The sequence below is a fragment of the Telmatherina bonti genome, assembly GCF_933228915.1.
Source record: "Telmatherina bonti genome assembly, chromosome: 14".
In the NCBI taxonomy this organism is placed as follows: Eukaryota; Metazoa; Chordata; class Actinopteri; order Atheriniformes; family Telmatherinidae; genus Telmatherina; species Telmatherina bonti.
In genome coordinates this window covers 18,009,971-18,032,595 of record NC_136612.1, presented here as the reverse complement: position 1 = coordinate 18,032,595, position 22,625 = coordinate 18,009,971, and the positions used below count along the sequence as shown (strand labels likewise).

Below are 22,625 nucleotides of genomic sequence, written 5' to 3'. Positions count from 1 at the left end.
TTGTTTATTTTTTCCTGCTTTATTGCAAATAATAATAATTATTTTTGCTTATTTCCTGCCTCCAGCCATTTCACACTGCACCTACCGTAGTGCCCATTGTACTCCTGCCGAACCTAGTTATTGGCCTATACAATTACATAATCTTACTTTACTTGACGTCAGTCAGGGGTTACATTTGCATGTGATTTTTGTTTATTGTTCTTATATAGCAAATGTGCCACCTCTTCATCAACTTTCTGGAAAGTTTCCTGAAAGATAAATAAAAACAAAACATATTTTTAATGGAATAAAACAAAAAGGACGATCATCCACGCAGTATTGAAAACTTAGTCTCCCGAGTGGTAAAAAAAACCCAACAAATTGTTGAGCTCAGAACAACTCGGTTGAGTTATACACTAAGCCAAAAACCATTGAGCTTGTGTCTTTTTTGTCCTTGTAGTGTGTATCACATCTTTGGTTCTGTCAGATTCTGTCAGAGTGTATTTTAGTCGAGTCAACAAATTGAATCAGGGTAAGGCCTTTCTGTCAGAGAGCTCTCTGACTGGCCTTTCAGTGTTGTGAATTGGTGCACAAGAAAGGAGGTGGTAGTGATGACAGAAAGCTTAAGACTGGTTGATAAGAATGATTCTAGTTAGACCAGCACGTTTGGCATACCTTAAAAGCATAAAGCATGTTACAATGGAAACCTCTTTTTTTTCCCCTTCAATCAACAGGGTCTCACTACTGGCCCCTTCTTCAATGGCATTTTGGATCTTCATCTGCAAGTGTAGATTATATATTCTGCACACCAGTTGGATGTTTTCTTTGTGGTGTGATGGACTTTACAATTTTTATATTTACTTAGTTACCATGACATTATATTTTTAACATATCCGCTTAAGGAGTGGGATGCCGGCTCCTCTTATCTGGGTTTTCCCCTGAAGATGTCATCACACTCCCTATGCATATAGGATGAAAATGTAATGTCAAGGTAATTGCTTAAATATTAAAAATCTAAATTTTACCATAGTGGTGTGTTCAAGTGCCAGTTGTGTGCCCAGATGCTAGAAATGTGAGAGCCCAGTAGGGGTACTCATTGGTACCTCATGTCAATTTGATTTGTTGGAGCGAAATCTGATGCCAACAAGGTTGTCTCCGTTGTTCATTTTAAACTTACAAGACATCATTTCATTTACATTTTTATTGTATTGTGCGGCGTCTGCAGTAATGTGGACTCTGCACCAGTCTGCCGTGGTGAGGAAGGAGCTGAGCCAGAAGCCAGTCAATCTATGTTCCTACATTCACCTATGGTCACAAGCTGTGGGTAGTGACCAAAAGATCAAGATCCAGAATGCAGGATTAGATTAAAATTAATTTCCTCTGCAGGTTGGCCGGACTTTCCCTTAGAGATAGGGAGAGAAGCTCGGTGATCTGGGAGGGGCTCAGAATAGAGCCGCTGCTCCTCTGCATCGAGAGGAGCCAGTTGAGGTTGGTCGGGCATCTGGTTAGGATACCTCCTGGACGCCTCTATGTTGAGGTGTTCCAGGCACGTCCCTGCAGCAGGAGACCCCGGGAAAGACCCAGGTATCTCTCAGCTGGCCTGGGAACCCCCTGCAGAGCTGGCAAATGTGGCTGGGGAGAGGGAAGTGTTGGCTTTCCTGCTGAGGCTGCTGCCCCCGCGACCTGACCCCTGATAAGTGGCAGAAAATGGATGGATGGATGGATGGATGCATGCATGGATACATATTAATTATTATAGAAAGAATGCTGCAAAAAATTCAGAGGTAAATGTACTATTTTATTTAAATTGTCATTACAGGTAATGGAAGACCAGTCCAAGTTCTTCACATAAAATGTGGCTGTCTTTACCATTTGTGGCAACAGAAACAAAAGATTTTACAACTATTGATTCTAATTGCAATATATGTATTTTAGGATTATACATGAATAAGAATAAATACATAGAAACAAATGATCCACAGATTGAGTTTAAGGTATCACATTTTAAGCAGTGTTTGTTGTTTTTTAACAAAGCGCCATCTGATCAGTCATTGAAATAAAGCAACATCCTCTCATCCACTTTACAAACACACATACACCCACACACACAAGCGACACATCCAAAATCTTGCAAACTTTCATTCACTCCCTCAGTAACACACAACATTCACTCTTGTATGTAAAGTTCATAGATATTTACATGTTCGGAGTTACATTTTACAAACCTGTTCACCCACATTCACATACACACACCAGCTCAGTGACACCAGTGACAGCAATCTGCTTTGTCAGTATCCTTAATGTTTTACCAAAATATTCCCAACACAACGACTCACTAGTTGTGACCTTCCGGATTTCCTCATGGATAATGCTGAAGCAAATGTGCAGAGGAAAAAATTGTGCCCTTACTTGCCCTTTTGTCACAGGATCCCAAAACCCACACACTCTTGTTTTTTTCTCTGTCAGGTTAGTGTTTGTGTGTGTGTGTGTGTGTGTTTGTTACTTATAGTTAGCCTGCACCAGAGCTGATAAGCTGCAACAAATGATTATGCCTTGGAGTATGTGTGTGGATGTTTATTTATGACTGTTATTTGTGAGTCTTCCACAGTGTGAGTCCATGTCTGAATTTGTCACTTTTAAAAAGAAGTGGAGCTGAGGGGATCAGGCGGAAGAGACCGATGAGCCTGCAAAGCTTTGTTTGATGGGTAACATCACAGGGAGATGGGATGAGCCCCTCAGGAGTGACTTGATCACTAGTTTTGCTCCAGAAGTTAGAGGGCAAGTGCAGAACAGGGGAGCGGTGTTTGGTTTTCTTTGTTTTTTTTCTTTTTTTTCTGAGGGATTGGTTGGGTCAGAACGGCTCTTGGATGAACCTGTAGGAATAGCTGTTTGGTCACGTCACACATCAGGTCATTGGCAGTGGTAGATGGACTGGACGTATTCTGGGGGGAAGTAGCCCACACGTCCATGGCAACGACCCCTCCAACGTACTGAATCTGAGCAGTCAATGAGTTCGATGACATCACCACGCAGGAAGCGCAGCTGGGAGGGGTGGTGGGGGGTGAAGTCAAAGAGAGCATGGGCATGGTGGGTGCGCTGGGGAGGAGGGGAGAGAGAGAAAAAAAAGGAGGTTGAGAAAAACAATATTATTAGAAAATTGAGTCCATTACTGTTGATAAAGTCAATGTGAAAACAATGAAACAGAAACAGAAACAGCATTTTAAAGTAGATTCAGAACAGCAGAATATAGTGAATGTAAAAATACCACACATTTGCTGAATCCTGATTCTGAGTCAATGAACAATACACTAAAAAGAAAAACATTCTTAAACTCATGATGCATGAATTATTAAAAAAAACAATGCCCCAGTTTTTTCACTTGCAATATTTTACTTCTGCAGACATGTAAAGAGACATTTTTCATTGTCTTTAATATTAGACTTTTCACTTTGTTTACTTTATCTACTCTATAGAAATATTTTTAAAATCACATATTGTCATATTTATATAATAGAAAATATTCTATAAAAAATTGACGAGCATCATTGTCTTTTCCTGTTTATTACTGAGGTAAAGTTGGTAATTATGTGTACATGTATTGTTTATTCCTCAGTGAGTGGCAGTGTGTTGGGTGACTCTCCTAATGTCCACTGTAGAGGCATATATGCAAATATACCATCCCCACTTAATAATATGATAGAAAACAGTCTTTAATTCATCAAAGGGTTAAGGATATTTGTGTATGTAAGAGGTAATACTTGCAATGTGGGATTTAGTGCCATCTAGAGGCAAAGCAGCAAATTGCAACTAACTATATATTCTCATCTCATTCTTGCGAAGATTTAAGAAAATATTAAAAACTTGCTCTAAACTAAGTATCAAGTGGAAAAGAATTTATTCCTAGATGGAAGCGTCTACAACTAATCCAAATAAATGTTGGCATGTCAGGAAGCTATTATATACCACAAAAGCAGAATTAAAAGGAAGAACAGTTTAAACTTAAAGCTTCATGACTCAAGCAAGAGACAGACACGGAAACAGACGCACTCCGTATGAAAATGATGAGCTTGATGAACACATTAGAGTGAACTGTGATCCACTTACTATAGAAAATGACACCAAACAGGAGCGATGTGCTTCCTGCTATGACATGAATTGCCTTCAATTCCTCAGATCCTGTGCGTTCTCTGTCTTGCTGTGTTTGTCTTTGAGTAGTGCATAAGTAGTGCTTTTTCTTCTCCCCTGATAGCCGACCTTGTCTGATCTGTGTTGACTGGCGATGTGAAAGCAGTTTAAGAGCAGCAGAATAAACGTGGCTATTTTAAGGAAAGCATCTTGAACTTAACCAACCTCAGCTGTCAGCTGTGCACCCACAGAGGAAAGTGGATGTGGAATGAGCTGTGGGCGAACTGAGAGGCTACAAGGAATACCAATATGGTTTTGTTATGTGTGTGTGTGTGTTGAGGTATTTATGGTGCAATTGGTCTTTATCATTGTGGACCACTCTGTCATAATCTATCCATGCAGCAGCAGGGACACACAACATGAGTCAGACAGCAGAATTAGGGTTCAAGAGACACAGACTCAGACTTGCAAATCCATAAAACCCACATAGTCTCACACCTTATTGCATCCTGATCTACTCTAGTCTGTACTTTTACTTTGAGTGGGTTGCAATATATGTGAATACGGATGCACCATCTTAAGTGGATATGCATGTGTATGTAATGGCACATGAGGAGCTCATTCATTTTTCTGTTTCAGCCTGTGGGGAGCAATGGTTTGGAAGAAGAAATAGGTTCTATCCATTTTGGGATTGTCTCCAGCACTGACAGCAATCACAGTGGGACAATTCAATCTGTAACATCAATGGGAAACATCTTTGTACTAAATTTGGCTCTGCACACTTGCAGGCATGACATTTAAAGCTGAAAAAAGGCTTTCATGCTGCTTGCATTTGTACTTGGAAAAAAAATTGACAATGTGTCACAAAGAGGTCCATGTTTTGCATGGGGAAGGGCTGTTGTATAGAGAAAGAGCTTAGTGGCACAAGGACACAGGGATGTTAGGGATGTGTTAGGGGGAATTAATGAAAAAGCCAAGAATTATTTCCTATTCTGCCATGTGGTGATAAGAAGCCATCTTGAGACTCGTAATGAGCTAAAGAGGAATTAGCTTTTAATAAGTCATGACAGACTCAGCCTATGTTTGGGAATATGACCCATATAGTTAAACCAAATAGAAACATTAATAGGAAGAAAAATCGTGTCAAATAACCACTGCACGGTGCAAATTGATGTTAAAATTTCCTTGAATCATTTAAATATTTCACAGTCTCTTTCTGGACAGGACGTTTCAACTTTTTCTTGTGTCACTGAAGAAAGAACGATGTGTGACAGTGGCCGATGTAAACCATTACTATTCTAATGTTGCAAAAGGACAAAGAGGAATTGAAACTGCAGCTCGGTGTTTACTTTGTGGTCCTCTGGTAAACCACAGGTAGAAAGAATTCTTATTTCCTGTGTAATGATTCTCAGAACTATTGAAGAAAAAATTGACGCCCTATCTATAAACAGCTGTCTAAACAGCTAACTAGATAACTACCTGTTGCTATTTATCTGCATGGTTGTTTCCAGTGCTTTAAGTGAGCCGATATGCACTGGTACGCAGTACCGGCACTGTTAAATTCTATCCCTTTCCATACTGGGACTATTTTTTACAGCGTATAGTCCATACCGGGACTTTTGGGACTTGCCCGGCTTTCCTCAGCAGTCAGTATACTCTCCTATGAATTCACCACATATTACAGCTTAAATTAGTTGATTTTATTAAAAAAAAAAAAAAAAAAAAAAAAAGTTGCCTCAAAAGAAATGTATTGATAAGACCGGTTGAGACGCACAACGCTTGCTGTAGCCCACAACGTCACGCTGGACTTCATGTTGTTCACTCGCTTCTGTGCTTACATTGAAGTGGACATTCTTTGAATGAGAGTAAAGGTAAAGAAAAGAAAAAACTATCGCACCTGTAACGTTAGCCTGGCTCCAAAAGGGCTTGAGGACATGAACTGGAGCAGAGTTGAGTGATGACAGTAGCACTACTTAAAAGTCATTTACTACACCAGACAATGAAAGTCAGCTGCTGCAAACTAAGTGTATGGCTGGTCAGTATTTTGAGTTTTTGAAGATTATTTCTAGATTAAAGATAAGATAATATTGTTAAGTGGCATAGACCAGGCCTAATGCTGGGAAAAACATATTTCACACAGGAAAAGTGTAATTGTAATACAATGTTAAATTCGTCTGGTCATAAGCTAAATAAGTCTAAATGTATAACTTTTTTTTGTTTTTTTAACCCTTTTATGCATAATTGCCCTGTAGTGGGCACCTATTTACAAGCTTTTTTTTTTTTGCATATTTTATTCATGAATGAGGATGGTATTTTTGTAAATAAACCACTTATGTGGATGTTGGTGAGTCATCCAATATGTTTCCACTCACTTGACAATAAATAAAAATATGATACAATTGAACGTAATGCAATTACTTTGCCTTTTTTATAAATAGGAAAAGAAAATGATACAGCTATATTTTATAGAAGATTTACATAATATAATTATGATTATATGTTATTTTATAACATAAGTACATTAAAATAAATCATAAAAAATTCTAAATATCACTCAAAAAAGTATCATTGCATATTTGTAGAGGTAAAATACTGTATTTAAAAAATGTTGCATTGTTGTTTTTTTTATTTTTATTAATTTATGCATGAAAGGGTGAATGAACTTTAAGTTTATGTATTTACTTTTCAGTGTTATTTTTAATGTTCAGCAATCAGACTTGAAGTTCATAAAAGTGTCTCCATGGCACTTTGAATTTGGCAAATGTGGGTTTGATTTAGAACTTGCTGTGTTTGTTTTTATCATTTCTGTCCAATAAAACTTTTAATTTATAGATCAATTTGTAGATCTACATATAAGTATCACCCATGTTTTTGTTCCATATTTGCATGACAGCAAGTCATTAAGGGAGTACCACCACTTTTTTGTTCCACTTAAAGCACTGGTTGTTTGTAACTAGATGACTGGGTTTCAGTGATCTATCACTGTTCAACAAGTTTATATAATAATTAGATAAATGAAACTCTGCTAGCTAGCTACGAAAGCAAATAGCTAAAATTTGCTAGTTATGCTAATACTAAAAAAAAGGATAAATATGCCTACAGCTGACTATATTTAGTTGTTTCTCATTAAGTAGACAATAAAAGACACACTTAAAGTATCTTGTCAAAACGGCAAACTAATCTGTTACTTCTGAAACTGATGACTTTCTGTCCCTGAATAGAAGAAGGAAAACAGGCAGTGTGTCTTATATAAAATGCTGCTGGCTTTGTTTTGTAGTTGGCTAGCATAGATGTCCTCTCAGGGTGGTTGTGTGGACCCAATTACATCCTGAGCTGCCTTCACCACCTGCTTCAAATCGCTGCAGCTGCCATACCATACTGTGGAGCAGTAGGTAAACAGGTTGTCAATGGTGACAGGATAAAAGTTTACCAGCAGTTGTTGGGGTTGATGTATCTGCTTTAAATTACTTAGAAAGTAAAGTCTGTTTGGCCTTCTCTACCTGGTCAACAGACCACACTGGGTAAAGAAATGTGGAGTTGCAGAAATCTGAAGTTTTCTTCAGTGTGGAGGGCAGGGGGGCTCAGTGCATGTTGATTTTTTCAAAAACCTGTGGTTACATAATTAGTTTTAGAGCATTTACAAAAGCATCTGTGGGAAGTAAAATTTCAACCTACAAGGAAGCGGTAAGGGAATAGTGGTCTCAAATCTCATTCTTCTGGTTGCAGCTGATGTGCTTTACCATTTTCTACTAATACTTCAGCATATCTGTAATATCTCAACAGAATCAGTGCCCCGTCACCACATGGACATCCACCTACCACTCTCTGTTAACACATGATATATCTGCACTGCCGAAAAAACATTGAGTTCACACATTTCTTTGGGCCTGGGTTTAAAAAAATTCTAATAAACCAAAGTGCTTTGAAAGATTTCTGGTTTCCATGTATTAGTGGCTTCCATTGAACAGAACGAGACTGTCACAGTATTTAGGTTATACAGTTTATTAGCCTCCCACGTGAGAGCTCTCGTTTTGGCCCGTTTAACCACCATCACAACACCCTCCAGCTAAATTCATCCTTTGCACCTGCTCCAGATGCATTTCTTCCAAAAAACTTAATACACCACTTCCCCAGTGATTTGAAGCATGCTTCACTAGCTAGCAGTGATGCAGAATGCTACCAAACATCCGACAAATACATTTACGAGACTCTGCTGTATAAAAGCCAAAAACCTCTGTTTCAAGATCTGAACCTGCCATTTGACAGTTTTCTGCTCCACCAGGGGGAACAGATCGCTAACGCTGCTTTGCTTGAATGAAAGAAATACAATTCAAACTCATCTACCATTTTGAGCCAGTAAAAACTCAGAGCAATAAAATCAGGGTTTTAAAAAGTTGATTGGAAGCTCAAGTCTGGTTTTATTTAATGGCACACTATCGTCTATTCCAGTTCCACAAGATGGGGAGAAAAGAGCTCCCTTGCATCTGAGGGGCCAGATTTACTGAGGTAAATCTCACTCATCACATAGATCAATAAATGTGGATCAAATTTAAATGAAAGTAAGATCCAGACTAGGTTTTGTATTCAGCTCAATTAATTAACTTTATATCACCACTGAATCTATTTGACTCTGAGCCGAATGTGTCTGCTAAGATTTATCATTCTCTTGTCATATGGCACAAACTTGTTGGATACTAACAGTTCAAAACAGCGACCAGCTACCTGCAAGCCACAGCCCACAGAGTCACAAAGAGCTTATTTTTAGAATAAGATGACATTTTAAAATAAATGAAAGTAGCTGCTTTCAAAGCGGCATTCAAAAACAGCTCTAATCTGCAGGGCTGCCTTAAAAAACAGATGGTAGCATTACCGACAAACCACCTGGATACATGCAGATCTGGTCTGTTTGGGAGTTTTGTTAGGACGAAGTCCTTTTAATGAGGTTGTTAAAAACCTTCTAAGCCCATTAAAGTCAAAGCAAATCACAACACCAAAAAGCACTTGAAACATTATCAGGTCCTGCATGTTTTCTGCAAGGCAACTCTACTTTGCTTTCCAGACCTGGTTTCAGGTTTTTTAGCCTCTGCATGTGCTTGTGATAAGAACTAAGCAGTGCATTTTTTATTGAGTCTTTGTCACTTAACGGATATCACATTAGAGATGTATATGAAGTCAGAATTAATATTTGAGTAATACTATATTTACTGCTGCAGGGGATATTCTACTTTCACATGAATAATGAGCCAGTGACCACAAATGATGAGATTTATATCTAAAGACTTGCATGACCTTATTGTACTCTGTCACATCCCATTAGTTTCCTACATGTGGGGAGTACAGCAATGTGCTCGACTCAGCATGAGCAGGTCCATGATGAACATGCATTACAAGTCATTACGGGGTGAATTTTAAATAATTAACTGGATTTGACAATAACATGTAGGCTGCTGTTACTCATGTTATGGCAGCCTACATGGGAATGATATCAAATAAATCAGCCTGTTTAAAAAGCGTAAAGAAAGAAAATCATTCTGGATGCATCAAAGTTAAGCTGCTGCCTCCGTCTATGAATATGATAACGTGGCTATTTCTTCACATTAATAAAAGGGGTGGTAAAAAAAAAGTCATGTCAGATTTTCACTGAAAAAATATTCATGTAGATTATGTATGAAACATTTTGTTTGCTAATATTTTATCAGGTCCTGAATTTGCCCAGAGCTGCTGGAGTGTGTCAGACCTGACAATAAAAGCAAACAACACATTATCATTTTGAATGGATTATTTAAATCCAGCTGTATTAAAAAAATAAAATAAAATGAAATAAAACTAAACTGGTGTCATACTTTGAACTTCTATGCTTCCTGTGTCTTTTACTCTTCACTTAGTTCTTTAAATTCAACCATAGCTCCTGACGTGCCATCAGTGCTCCTCCAGGGTTCAAAATCTGTCCACCTTCATACCTAAACTTCATGTGAATTGTTTCAAGTAACCTGTTTTCATTTTAGTGTGTGGGGGTGTTGTTTTCTGCAGTGTCACAGCTTTTGTGTGTATTAAGAGCTTTCCCTCAGAGGTGGTATTTACAGAAAAAATGGAGGACTAGTGATGTCTTTGATACATAGCCTCAGGTTTTAATGTTATAGAATCTATTTTCATGTTAGAATATTAATATTTTAGTCATTTATTTTAAACAGTAAATTATGAAATTACAAGCATATTGGGAACTATGTGAATCATTTTTTCTTCCACCTGCTATTGTTATATGTGCAATAAGGCACAGTGTAGCGGTGGAATAGCGTGCCAATCAGTCTCTTGGTCCGTAGTAGTCATGGGTGGAGCATTTTATCCTCATCAAATAAGTCTGTGCCCTTTTTCATACTTTATCAGTTTGCAGATGTGCAGATTCTTGCAGAGCCTACATATCCATATGTTAATATATCTTTCTCTAGATCTTATGAAAGGAGTAAATAAAAGATTAATTTGGAGTTATGCTAAATAACAAGACTTTAGTCGGTCAGTAAACTGTATGCACACTGATTTTTTTTTAGCTAAATGTTACACTAAGCGGGCAAACATGTCCACCGAGATGAGGCAACTTTTTCCATCTTCATCCTCTCTAATTGGAAAGTCATTTTTATTTGGAGATCACTTCAGTTATTAGGAAAATAAAGAGTCTGAGAGAGACATTTTAGTCCTTCATGGGGACATGTTTGTACCAGAGGTGCAAACTAATCACATGCAGTGATCTATCCCTGTGGCAGCCGAATCTGAGATGTTGGCCCTCTGTGATCAGTGCGGCACGGCCGCTTCGCTAATGAATGGAGATTTAATCTCAGGTGCTGAGCCACAGGAGGGAAAATGATGTGATAAATATTAGCACACAGCTGGTTTTACAGTGATACCAACATGTTCTTGTGTCAGTATCGCTCTGGATCAAACCCTCCGTAGTGACTGAGAAGCCTGGGGGTGTAGTTCGTCTGCCACTCCCAGGAGCGCTTGTCATGCAGTGTGATCTTGTCTCTAATGCCAGGGAAAGCAACAGCTTTTCCCATGGTGACACCATTATGAGAGCTGCCTGACTTTTCATAGCCTGCCTATTTATTTCTTTTTAAATAAATGACTTTAAGTATTATCAACAAGAAATATATAGGATTAATATAATTTATTGTTTAAAAAATAATTTGTTATGTGTCACACATGAAGGCCCATTTGCTGTTTGATTGGATAGAAATTATGTATCAAAGCTCAAGTGATTCCAGTTGCCTTTAAAATCTATTTTCATTGAGGCTGCTGTGCTAAATCCCTCTGGCTAAGATTACAAATTTTTCTGCTCCAGTGTAGCAGCAGTCTTGTAATCTTCCATTAAGCGCTGCACCTTTGCATCACATTCTGCCGCTGCAGACGTTTCACCCAACATATGGAGCGTTCCCGGATTTGACAGCTCCATTGCAAAAACAGGCTCTGCCTTGAAAGTCGAGGCAAAATGACAAATGAACACTGGGGAAGCGTGTTCAGTTTGTTTCGATGCACTGATTTGACAACAGCCAATTAAATCACCATGTGTCTCAGTCTCACCGATACCTAAATTAAAAGGGAGTACATAAAGACAGTTGATAGAAAGAACAGATGTTTTTTGGTGGTTTGATGAGGAAATTTGTTGTGGCGTTGTCAGGAAAAAAAAATCGACATATGAAAAATTCTAATGTAATTCTTATATTTTATTTATGAGGGCATGCTAAAAAAAAGAATATTTCTAACGAGTGCTTAAAATAATCAAATACGTCCTCAGATGAACAGCAACACATAATAACTCAACTATGCCACTGTCATTTGACAACTGAACCAAAAATTGTGTAAAATGTTGAAAAAAAAAAAACCTGATTCAGTAGCTTGTAAAAACACCCAACAACAATAACTTATTAGTTTCTCTATGGACTAGTCTCTGATATTGTTGTGGAGGAGTTTTGGCCCACACGTATGGACTCAATACAAGGTCATAAATACTTTGCAGGATAAAATAAATGTTTGCAAATATTTTTAGTTTATATTTGTAAATCAAATTTTTGTTTTCCTGCAAAAACAGGAAATAAATTAACTTTGTAAATGTGCAGAATATTATTTGAATGGTCGTAAAAAGTTTTTTTGTTTTTTTTTTAAATATCCTGTCCAGAGAAACAAAACGCAAAACAATTGTAAGCTTAGCATGCAAATTTTGTCCTTTTCTTTATACCTTTATCTGACTGAATGGTAAACTATTTAAATTGTTCAGTCGGAGAGCAGATGGCTTCTTGTGAGCTCTAAAATGGGAGTAAATGTGTTTTAAAGTGTGATAGGGTTGTTACTGTCTTAGGGTAAATATAATATGGTGTGAGAAAAAGTGCTGCAGATTCTGCCTCTTTCTGCAAATCACCACTCGGCCGTTATTTGCAGTCGCTCGGCTTGTTTTCCTCCAACTGGCCTCCACGTGCCGCAGTTCTGGTACTTTGATTCTGAGGTGACTGCTTCTTCAGTCGTCTGCATCCAGCTCTGTCCCTGACAGCAGCTCTTCGGGGACAGAATTGAAGATTATACAGCGATGGGGGAGCGAGAGGCGGCTGTTGAAAAACAGTCATCTACAGTATTTCCCACATCCTGTCTACACGGGGGTGGGGCTAACAGCTTGTTTTTGCAGGTGCTGGGGAGAGCCATGGTGAGCCTTCGAATGCAGCAGCAGCTACCCAGAATCTAAACGCTGATTAAATAGTAACTGTGGCGCAGAGAGGCCAGCTGGAGGAGAACGACCAGGTGGAGGAGAAAGTGGGGAGACAGAGAGAGAGAGAGAGAGAGAGAGTCTGAAACACCTGCTGCTAGACTCTGGGTATAACTAATATCAGTTTATTATATTTAGTTTTCTGTTCAAGACCTGGTGGTTCATTGCACAGAAACACCATCCTAATCAAGTTACACCTGGTCGTAAAAGTGACTTCTTTAGTTTTCCAACGAATGATTCGGACTGCATTGGCTAGTTTTGGTCGAATTTAAATTAACTTAATTAAAAAAACAACCAAATATATAATTTGTTTTTATTATGTAAAACACTTTAAGCTGCTTTTGTATAAAAGGTGCTGTATAAATAAAGTTTGATTGATTCAACCAAAAGGACAAAAGTTGCATCTGAAACTTCCAAGTCTTGCATGCAGTTCTCACTTATTTGGCAGTCTGGACAGGATATTTGTCTTTTTTTTTTTTTTTTTTTTTAACCTTCATTTTCTTAAATTTTTGCATAAATTTATACATACATATATGCATGTATAGGTACACATTCACTCTTATACACACTTACATGCACATTATTCATTGTTTTGTTTTTTTGTTTTTTTTACAACCATGCAAATCATTTTCCTGCACATTTACAAACTTGTTTTATTTTTTTTTGTTTTTGTTTTTGTTTCTTTGGGCCAAATACTTCAGCTTCTTTTTTGCAGGATGACAGGACTTGATGGACAAACATAAACTCTGAAATGATTTGCAAACATTAATTTAATGCTGTAAAATATTTATGACTTCATACTGAGCCCATACATGTGGGCTTTACTGCTTTGGCCATCATGGTTTGTGGGCATTTGCGTATGCACATCTCTTTAATGGTGCCAGCACACCATTTTAATCAGACTGAAGTTTGGGTTTCACTGGGTCACCGCAACAATGGGATTCTTCTTTTTTCAGCCATTCTGATGTAGATTTGCTGGTAGGTTTGGGATCATTGACCTGTTTCTTGACCCAGTTTCTATCTTTGGCTATAAGACAGATGGCTTCACTTTTGACACTATATAGTGGATTTTATGATTGACTCAGGAACTACAAGGTATCCAGGCACTGTGGCAGCAAAACAAGCAGGAATCTTCACCTTTCCACTGCCGTGCTCAGCTTGTTTGAGGTGTTTCTGATATGCCAGGATCATTTGCCCAGAAGATATTGTTCGGAAGTTTTGTGATTGGTTCAGATGCAACTTTGCAACTTTGTAGGTTGTGTTGTCATGTTCTTTTTAAACAGATTGCATATTTCCTGGCAACCTTTCTAACCTATAGTCACATTTCTTTATCATTTATCTCTGTCATAAACTTTAACTTTTAACATGCTGACTGAAGCCTTTAAAGTCAGAGATGTAGATGTACTTCTTTGTTGTTTCTATCTCACTGTATGGATTTCAAGATGTTTGACCTCGTAAGCATTTCCATACTGATGCACGGCAACAAAACCTTCTCTGACCTCATTGCTGATGACTTTCCTCCTTGGCATTGTGCTAACACACACCTGAATGCCAAAGACCAGCAAGCAGCCAGTCTTCATCATATGGAGTCACATGGTCTCACTGCTTTTTATTTAAACATTTCAAGTGGATTTGATGAGCTGCTGCTACCCTCCTAATACCTAGAAATAATGATAAAAGTGTAGCTCATTTTATTATTCAAATGAATTAATAATTGCACATTGCAATGTGACATGGGTTGTTTTTCTTCTAAGTTTTTTTATATCAAAATTTAAGACTGATTAGAAAAAGCTTTAAATTGTGTTCTTATTTTTATTTTTTAAAGATCATTGATGTCTACACTGTACTCAAATGCATTTTGAGAAGTTTGTACTAGTCTAAAGAATCCAAATGACAAAGCAATTTTCATTGTTAGTTACGTGATTAAAAAAAAACGCCTAATATAATATTTTGTTAATACTTCTTGAAATAATTCTCTATATAAGTGTTTTACATATAAAATAACCTCTTCATCACAAAGTGCCATTATCTGCTAATATTTTTTCATTTTGCGAAATAGTAATCATCCAACAGTTGTCCAAAATGTCAGCTGTTTTTTTTGGTCATTTGGTCAAAGTTATTTCTTTGGTCATTATGATAAAACCAAAGGTGCTAAACACATACACTACACACATAAAACAGTCATATAAACTCACCCTGGCAAATTGTTCAGGGTCCTTCAGATACACCGACCTCTCCTTAGCGATGCTGTTGTTATGGTAGAACTCCACCAGCTCATTCAAAGACGAGAAGAGCTCGTCCCACACGTAGTACTGACCACAGCGATCCTGTAGGACCTTGAAGTGCTGTACATGATCCCCATAACTGCAAAATACAGAAACAGACACTTAAAAAGACATTATAAGTGTTTATCATTTGACCAGAGAGACAACAGATATGTGGAGGAGATGATTAAAGGCTGCTCATCAGATGTTGCTTTTCTACCTGTGAGTTTTTGCATGAACGGAAAGATGTCTGCACATCAAAGCCATTTGAGAGTGATATTTAACTAAAGTAAATCTTACAGTTTGAAGTCCAAAGATGCAATAATACTAACATAGAATATAGTTCATGTCCTCCCAGACGTATTTTAGTTGTGCCAGTGTCACTAGCAAAGTGTCACATTTATACACTACCAAGTGTCTTCCCATCGCAAGTTGTTTTTTGGCTTACAATGCATTTGGTCCAGCTTTGGGTTGACACAAACACTCTTGGCCTTAAGTCCACAAAGCCTTCCCTCAAAGCTGCACAGCTGTCAGCTGTTGGAGCTGGCATGCATTCATTACAGGCTTGTTCATTTATCCCCTCAAAAAACAAACCAAAAAAAAAAAAAAGAAAAATAACTGCAATGACCTCATTCCATACATAATTTTGTTATTCCATCTTTAAATTCAACCAACCTAAAACAAACCAGGTCAAGATGAGACTAGGACTAACAAAAATGGTATAAAAGAAGACACGAAAACTTAAATAAGAGCTATATTTATGTAAGTGTGTTTCACCTTTGGAGGATGGATGCAATTACCAATGCAAAGTTGCAAGCTCAGACAATGACATTTACATGGGCTGCTCTTGGGGATTCTGTGCAAAGGAGATCATGTCAAACAAATCTTTTTAGATTTCTGAGGCTTTCCAGAAATCACATTGCTCCAAGCAATGCTTTTAGAAAATGAACTGTGAGCTTTATTTGCAACAATCCGGTCATCACCAGGCATTTTGTAACATTTCATGTTACGTATCGATGAGCTTTGGTTTCCTGGGAGTGCAGTGAGATTTCTGTACAGCTACCTCATGAAAATTTAAAGCCAGTGACAGATAAAAATAGCAACAGTGTTGGAGTACATGCCTTGTTCCTATAATTAATACAGTTTGGCCATTGGTCATTGGCATTCACCTGCTTCTCTGTCCGGCTCTTTGGTGGTTGCTAAGTAACTTGCAAGCTTATCTTTAGAAATCTGGACATCTCCCAGTGATTATATGGTTATATAACTGCATCCAATGTGCAGCAGAAATCAGTACAACACCCCCATATTTCTAAACACATCACAGAGTGGGGGTGTGTGTTAGGCTTATGTTAATGATTGCTAAAATGTCATCTCACCACAGAACGACACTGGTAACGTACTCTTTTCTTTTTTTTTTCCACAAATTGTTCTCGTTGCTAAAAATGAACACATTATAGTATTTGTGGTGTAACCTCACCGATCTCTAGATGTTTCTGACTTTACTCTTTCGCTTCCAAGCCTTAAGAAGACCACTGATTTTTTTCCCCTTTCTTTCTTTTTTAACCAGGAATTCCTTTTCCATTCAGAGGCTGAAGTGTGTGAACAAACAGAGCTCTCTCCACGATGAGTGAACGGCATTCAGCCACACCTCCACCCTCTTTTGCTTTTTTACCCAGTGTGCCCTCATTTCTCTCCTTTCACCTTCAGTAAAACTCCCTAACATTATGAAATAGTGAGAAAGCAGGATACTGTTATGTTCAATATTCATCCAATCAAGTTATTAGTTTAGTATATTCAGATGTATTCATTCATTCCCATGTATTTTTGCCAAAGTTAAGGGCTGCATGGTGGTATAGTGGCTCGCACTGTGGCCTTACAGCTCGAATGTTGCTGGTTTGAGGCTCAGATGGTGGTCTTTCTGTGTGGACTTTCCACATTTTCTGTGCATGTGTGTATTCTGTCTGGGTACGCTGGCTTCCTCCTACTGTTCAAAGACATGAATGTGAGGTGAACTGGTTACTCTTAATTGTCCCTATGGGAGCAAGTGTGAGACAAACAACTGTGGCTTGTCCAGGGTGTACCCTGCCTTTTGCCCAGTGAATGCTGGAATAGGCTCCAGCTTCCCTGCGACCCTGGAAAAATGATGATTTCTTAATATTAAGCCTGCTGGTGTCTGTTATCGGACCTCAGTGTAACATTTCTTTCTACACTATATTCTCTCCCCTGTACAATACATCTGCTTCATTGTGAATCCATCACCTTGTTTGGTTCAGACTTATCCTTTCACATTCATGCAACAGATCTACTTTCATCTACATTGTGAATGATATGTCTTAACCCCACTTTGCCGCAGTTGTCTGCCACCCTCTGCTGCACTGGTGGGGCTCTTCCAGTAACATTGGCTGAGTAGCTGCATGTTTGTGTGGGTAGTGAAGCAAACGTTGTTTACCAGACACTGACTTTCCCTTTGGGGTATCCATTATGATGAAATGTAGAATGATTCATATCACTTTCAGGGAGGAAAAGAGTGAGAAAATATAACATTCTGAATTGCTCTACTGTCGATTTGCCATATATGCTAAGTGAGTCTCAAAACCAGAGAACTGAGCATGCCCAGTGGGCAGTGGGTCCTTTAACCGCAGGGTTTTCTGGAAAGCCACACGTGTGGACAGATAGTATAGGTGGGCTGTGGTGAGATTTATCACAAATGTAATGGGTTATGTGGAGAAAGAAACAAATCATTTAGACCAAAACTTCTCAGAGAGCATTTTTATGTGATGAGAAGTAGGATCAGTTTCATCTCAATGTCTACATCACCCAAGCATTTGATCTACCTTTCCAGATGAAGACATTATGTATGTGTCACTCCTGTTTCATCACATAGTAAAGCTTTTTACAAGCACATTTGGTGCCTTTAACCACCTGTTCAACCATTTGATGGGGCAGATTTTTTAGTTACTGTAATGATTTTTATTCAAAATTGTGAAAATAAACATGTCATCTCACCATCGGCTTGGTTTGGGTATGTTTTTGCAAAAGACTATTTCCAGTTTTCATTTAATGACTGTTACTCTGACATCCACCATTTGTTAGGAACATTGTTGTTATTATTCTCACTCATATGTAAGTCAATTTGGATAAAAGTGTCTGCTAAAGGACTGTAGAATAGAATAGAATAGAATAGAATTATTATTGTCCCAACGGAAACAAAAAAGGCAAAGAAACATTTTCTCTTCCTTTTTTGAAAGGCTTTCTTTCTTTTTCCGTTAACTAAACCCAACCCTTTCTGTGACTGTTTTATGACATCGTGCCTCCATTTAACCACATAACCTATGTTCTAGCTTCATAGGAAGTTTTCTAGTTTGATAACACAGACTGCAATTGCAACATCTGTGACCAACTGCGTGTACTCCATTTGCATAGCTCATTGCTTTGTTCCAATATGATAGTTCTGAAAAGCTAAGGAAGAAAAAACATAATGGGTTGTAAATGTATTTTCTAGACTCACAAAGCTAAAGGAAGTTAGTCACTTCAGTATTTGTGAATGACATGTTCTTCCCTTTATTTGAACTGCTAAACAGGATTTAAATAAAGAAAATTACACTTCAACAACATTTGTTTGTTTGAATATCAACTTCTCGTGCATGTAAACTGTAAGCTTATCCAGTGAGCTCTCCTTTAAGTCACCTTTGACCATATTTGGACTGAGGCCACATCTCCAACTGGTCATTTGTCAGTCTAATTACAGCTCAGACCTATGCAGACATTGCACAGTGTAAATGCTAAAAAGAAGGTAGACCCCATCGGCTCAGACACAGACTCGGACTGCAACAATATAGGATTTTAACTCGCGCTACCACCACTCCTCTGAGAGTTTGTGTGGGGACGGGAGAGAAAGGGAATTATTATTTACTGTTATAGTGTTGAAAAAAAAAATGAATAAACAAAATAACTGGGGCACGAACTGTAAATAAAACAAGAACACTGGCCTTGTCATTTTATTGACAAAGATAAAATGATGACGCTATCACGATGTGGATATTTTGATCTTTCAGTTCTTATCAGTGCTGCTGTGCAACAACTCTGCAAGCAGAAAGCTTGCAATGATATTAGGCAGAGTATGACTCAGCCTACTTGATGTCATTCTTGGCTTACTGAAAATATGGCAACTTGATAACCTAGCTGCTCCTGCAGCTATTTATCATTCTCATGCATAGAACAGCATGGAATATAGATTTCCAGAAAATCTTTGGTGTGTAAAATTAAATCCAGCCAGACTGCACTCAATTAAATCAAAAGAATAAAATGCTATTGTTTCATTGATTTTAATTGTCAGTAGGAGTTGGAGTACAGCTATCTGTTTGGATAGTATAAAAGAATGCGGTCCGAATTCTTAGAATGGGATCCATAACTTCACGTTTGTTTTCATGTAACTGGGCAGCATTCAATCAAATATTTATAGTTCAAAACATTGACAACAGCATTGCACTTCACACTCTGGCTCTGGTGTGAAGATTACAAGCCCACCTCTGTATCAGTACAAAAAAAGTTATCAACTTTAAAGGTGGAGTATGTAGGATTTTCAATATTTTCAAAATAAATTAACTAAAAAAATAACTACAATCATAATTAGATAATTTTTTAAAACATGTAGGTTCCAGTCTGTCTATATTTGATGTGTTATTAAATTACAAGTTTAATGATTGACAAAGACCCTTCTTAAATGTTTGCCTACCAGTAAAAAAAAAAGTGCTTTTTGTCATTTGTCATTAATTAAACTTGTAATTTAATAACGCATCAAATATGGACAGACTGGAACCTACATGTTTAAAAAAATTATCTAATTATGATTATAGTTATTTTATTAGTTAATTTATTTTGAAAATATTGAAAATCTTACATACTCCACCTTTAAGGGCAAATAATGAGAAAAAAAAAACAAAAAAAACAAAACAAGCGAAACAACTGAAAAAAAAACAACCCAAAAACTTAAAGACCTAAAACTCAAACAGCTAATGAGCTAAATCTCTGTTACATCACTATAAATGCACTAACACTGCCTTGAAAATCATATTCTGTTCTTTTTAACTAAAACTCTAGTCAGACGTAATAATTTTTTTTTTTAATCTGCAAAATTAAAACAAAAAAAAAGGACGGCTCTGTTGTATCATCAGCTGCCATATTGAAAGTTTTGATAATTAACATCCAGAGATGGCAGAGAACCAAAGAACCAGTTTGCTGTAGTAATGCAGACCACATCTGTCTCAGCTTGATCACTAACACACTCTCTCAAACACACACACATTCTCCAAGTGCCCTCTCATCTCGGATCCAGTGTAATTAAGGCCCACAGCGATGGAGAGATTGTGTTCTTTCTTTTTCCCAAGTAAAAGGAAATGAGAATGAGGATCTAAGGGAAAGAAGGAATGACATATTGAAAGAGAAAAAAAAAGAAATTGATTTAGCGATACAGCATAGACAGTTATACTGTAGATGAGAGCAGAAGTTATTTTTAAAACTTTTACCCCGTGCCAGCGCAAACTGAGATGCGTGAAGGTCAACCGTCTATCTTTCTCTCGACTTCCCTTGTCAGTTTATTCTCACTTCCCTGTTCTTGCTGTCTCTGTCATTCTGCCAGGCTCCCGTCCCCTAATCTGCTGTTCAGCTTCTAACCCGCGGCAGATGTCTGGATTACTTTGCGTGATTAGACTGACACCTCCAGCTGTCAATTTATCTCTGTGTGGTTATGCTGCAAATCAGCGATTACATCATGTTTTTGTCGGGCCATGTGTTTCATTTGGGGTGGACGATACCTCCGCGTTTCAGGCTGAGCCTATTGGTCATGCGTGTGTAAGCTTGTCCTTGTTTGTCAGCCATGCATTTGAGAGGGGTTCAGAACCGCTTGTCCCATTAATAAGGCATCACTTAGTTCAATAGCTGGGCTACAAGAGAGGCAGTAAGTGTGTTTGAGTTTATTTCTGTGTTCTCTGGTGGGGAGCTGTGAAGGAGCAAACCAGGGGAAGGATGATGAAAGATGTTTGTTAGAGTCAGTAAAGCTGAATGCATGTTGACGTGCATGTAAGTATAGTATTTACTAAATTCTTTGCACATTTTACATCTACTTGATGTCTTAGATGAAGACGTATTTATTCTATGCTAGCTTTTAACATGCAACCTACTGTATGATTTTAGCTAATTTGTTTTGTTTTTGTGTGTGTGTGTGAATGAAATAAAAATAAAAATAGTCGTAAAATTTTGTTCCAGAAAGACAGTTGCTTCAAGGGTCGACATAATCCCATTGTTTCAAAAGAGCCAAAGAACGACAGGCCTACGTTTGGCATGTGAGGGAAGAAGTAGCCCCTAAGCTAAGCTAAAGATACAGTCAAATTACTTTTCTAAGTAAACTATTTTAGCTTGAAGATCTTTAAAACTCTCGTTCAACCCTGCAAATCATACATTTTCTGTTACTGAAGACTTCTTGGACTGCCATGTTCATAAAGCAAGAATCAACCAACAGTTAGCTTGAATGACGTCTGGCAGCATGTAAGAGCAGCAAGCCTGATCAAAAGGAACCAAAATGGATAAGAGCGCCACTGAATCTAAATTAGTTTTGTTAAACAGGCAGCGTCTGCAACAATAACATTGTCACAATGTACTCATCCATAAACGTTTCAAACAAAAGAGCCCAAAAAAAGACCTCGGCAGACTATTTTCACTTCCTTTACCTGCTGTTATTTTAGTACTGACTTGTGTCTTCAGTGGAAAGGTTGATATGCTGGAGTCTGAGTGGGTGGCTGGTTCCTTTTTGCTAGAAAACTTGAGCCTGGTATGTCCAGGTTATGAAAGACCCAGCTCTCAGTGTCTCACTTTCTCTCATCTCCCTGCTAGCAGAGGCCACATTGGTAGGAAGTTTGGCTTTTGCACTTCATTGCAGCGACAAACATTAACATCTAATGATCCCGCCAACTTCTACTCTTAAACATTTTTATACACAGCTTGTATTTGTGTAAATATAAAGCATAATTTGCTGGCATTTTGTGTGTTTTCTCCAAATTTTTCAGTCTACCATGCTGGATCATGACATGCTGCTAATCAAAGTTCAACTTTGAAGTGAACACCCATTAAACAGTGAGTTCAGTCAGAATTTGTTTTTTTTTTAATAGTAATTACAGCACCACAAATGCTGTAATAAAGTTATTTAGCCAGTTCTATTCGTGAATGTGATTTTTTTTTTTTTTTTTTAATCTCAAACACATATACAGTACAAGAAGTAAATTTCACATTTCTGTAACAGTGTACCTTATTTAGATAGGCTTATTTAGATACGACTCCTTGATGATCTTGCCATGTTAAAGCATTATATACATTTCACAACATGGTTTAAGACACAGAAGAAAAACTGCAGACTTAAAAAGATAAATATAAACCGATAAAATGAAAGCACTTTAGTGAATCTAAACTAAACATCTTGGCAAAAATGTCTTCAGATGTTTTCAAGACCACTTTATTTA

At 37.7% G+C, this 22,625-nt stretch overlaps 1 protein-coding gene across 1 annotated transcript in view; it reads right to left on the bottom strand.

Moving 5' to 3' along the window:
• Positions 1-1,824: 1,824 nt before the first annotated feature.
• Positions 1,825-22,625, bottom strand: part of grapa (GRB2 related adaptor protein a) — a 35,869-nt gene continuing 15,068 nt past the window's right edge. The window contains exons 4-5 of the mRNA XM_079253609.1: positions 15,046-15,214; positions 1,825-3,075 (exon numbers count right to left, since the gene is read on the bottom strand). Of these exons, the coding sequence (XP_079109735.1) occupies positions 2,890-3,075; positions 15,046-15,214 (355 nt within the window). The 3' untranslated portion in view covers positions 1,825-2,889. The remainder of the gene's footprint in view (positions 3,076-15,045; positions 15,215-22,625) is intronic.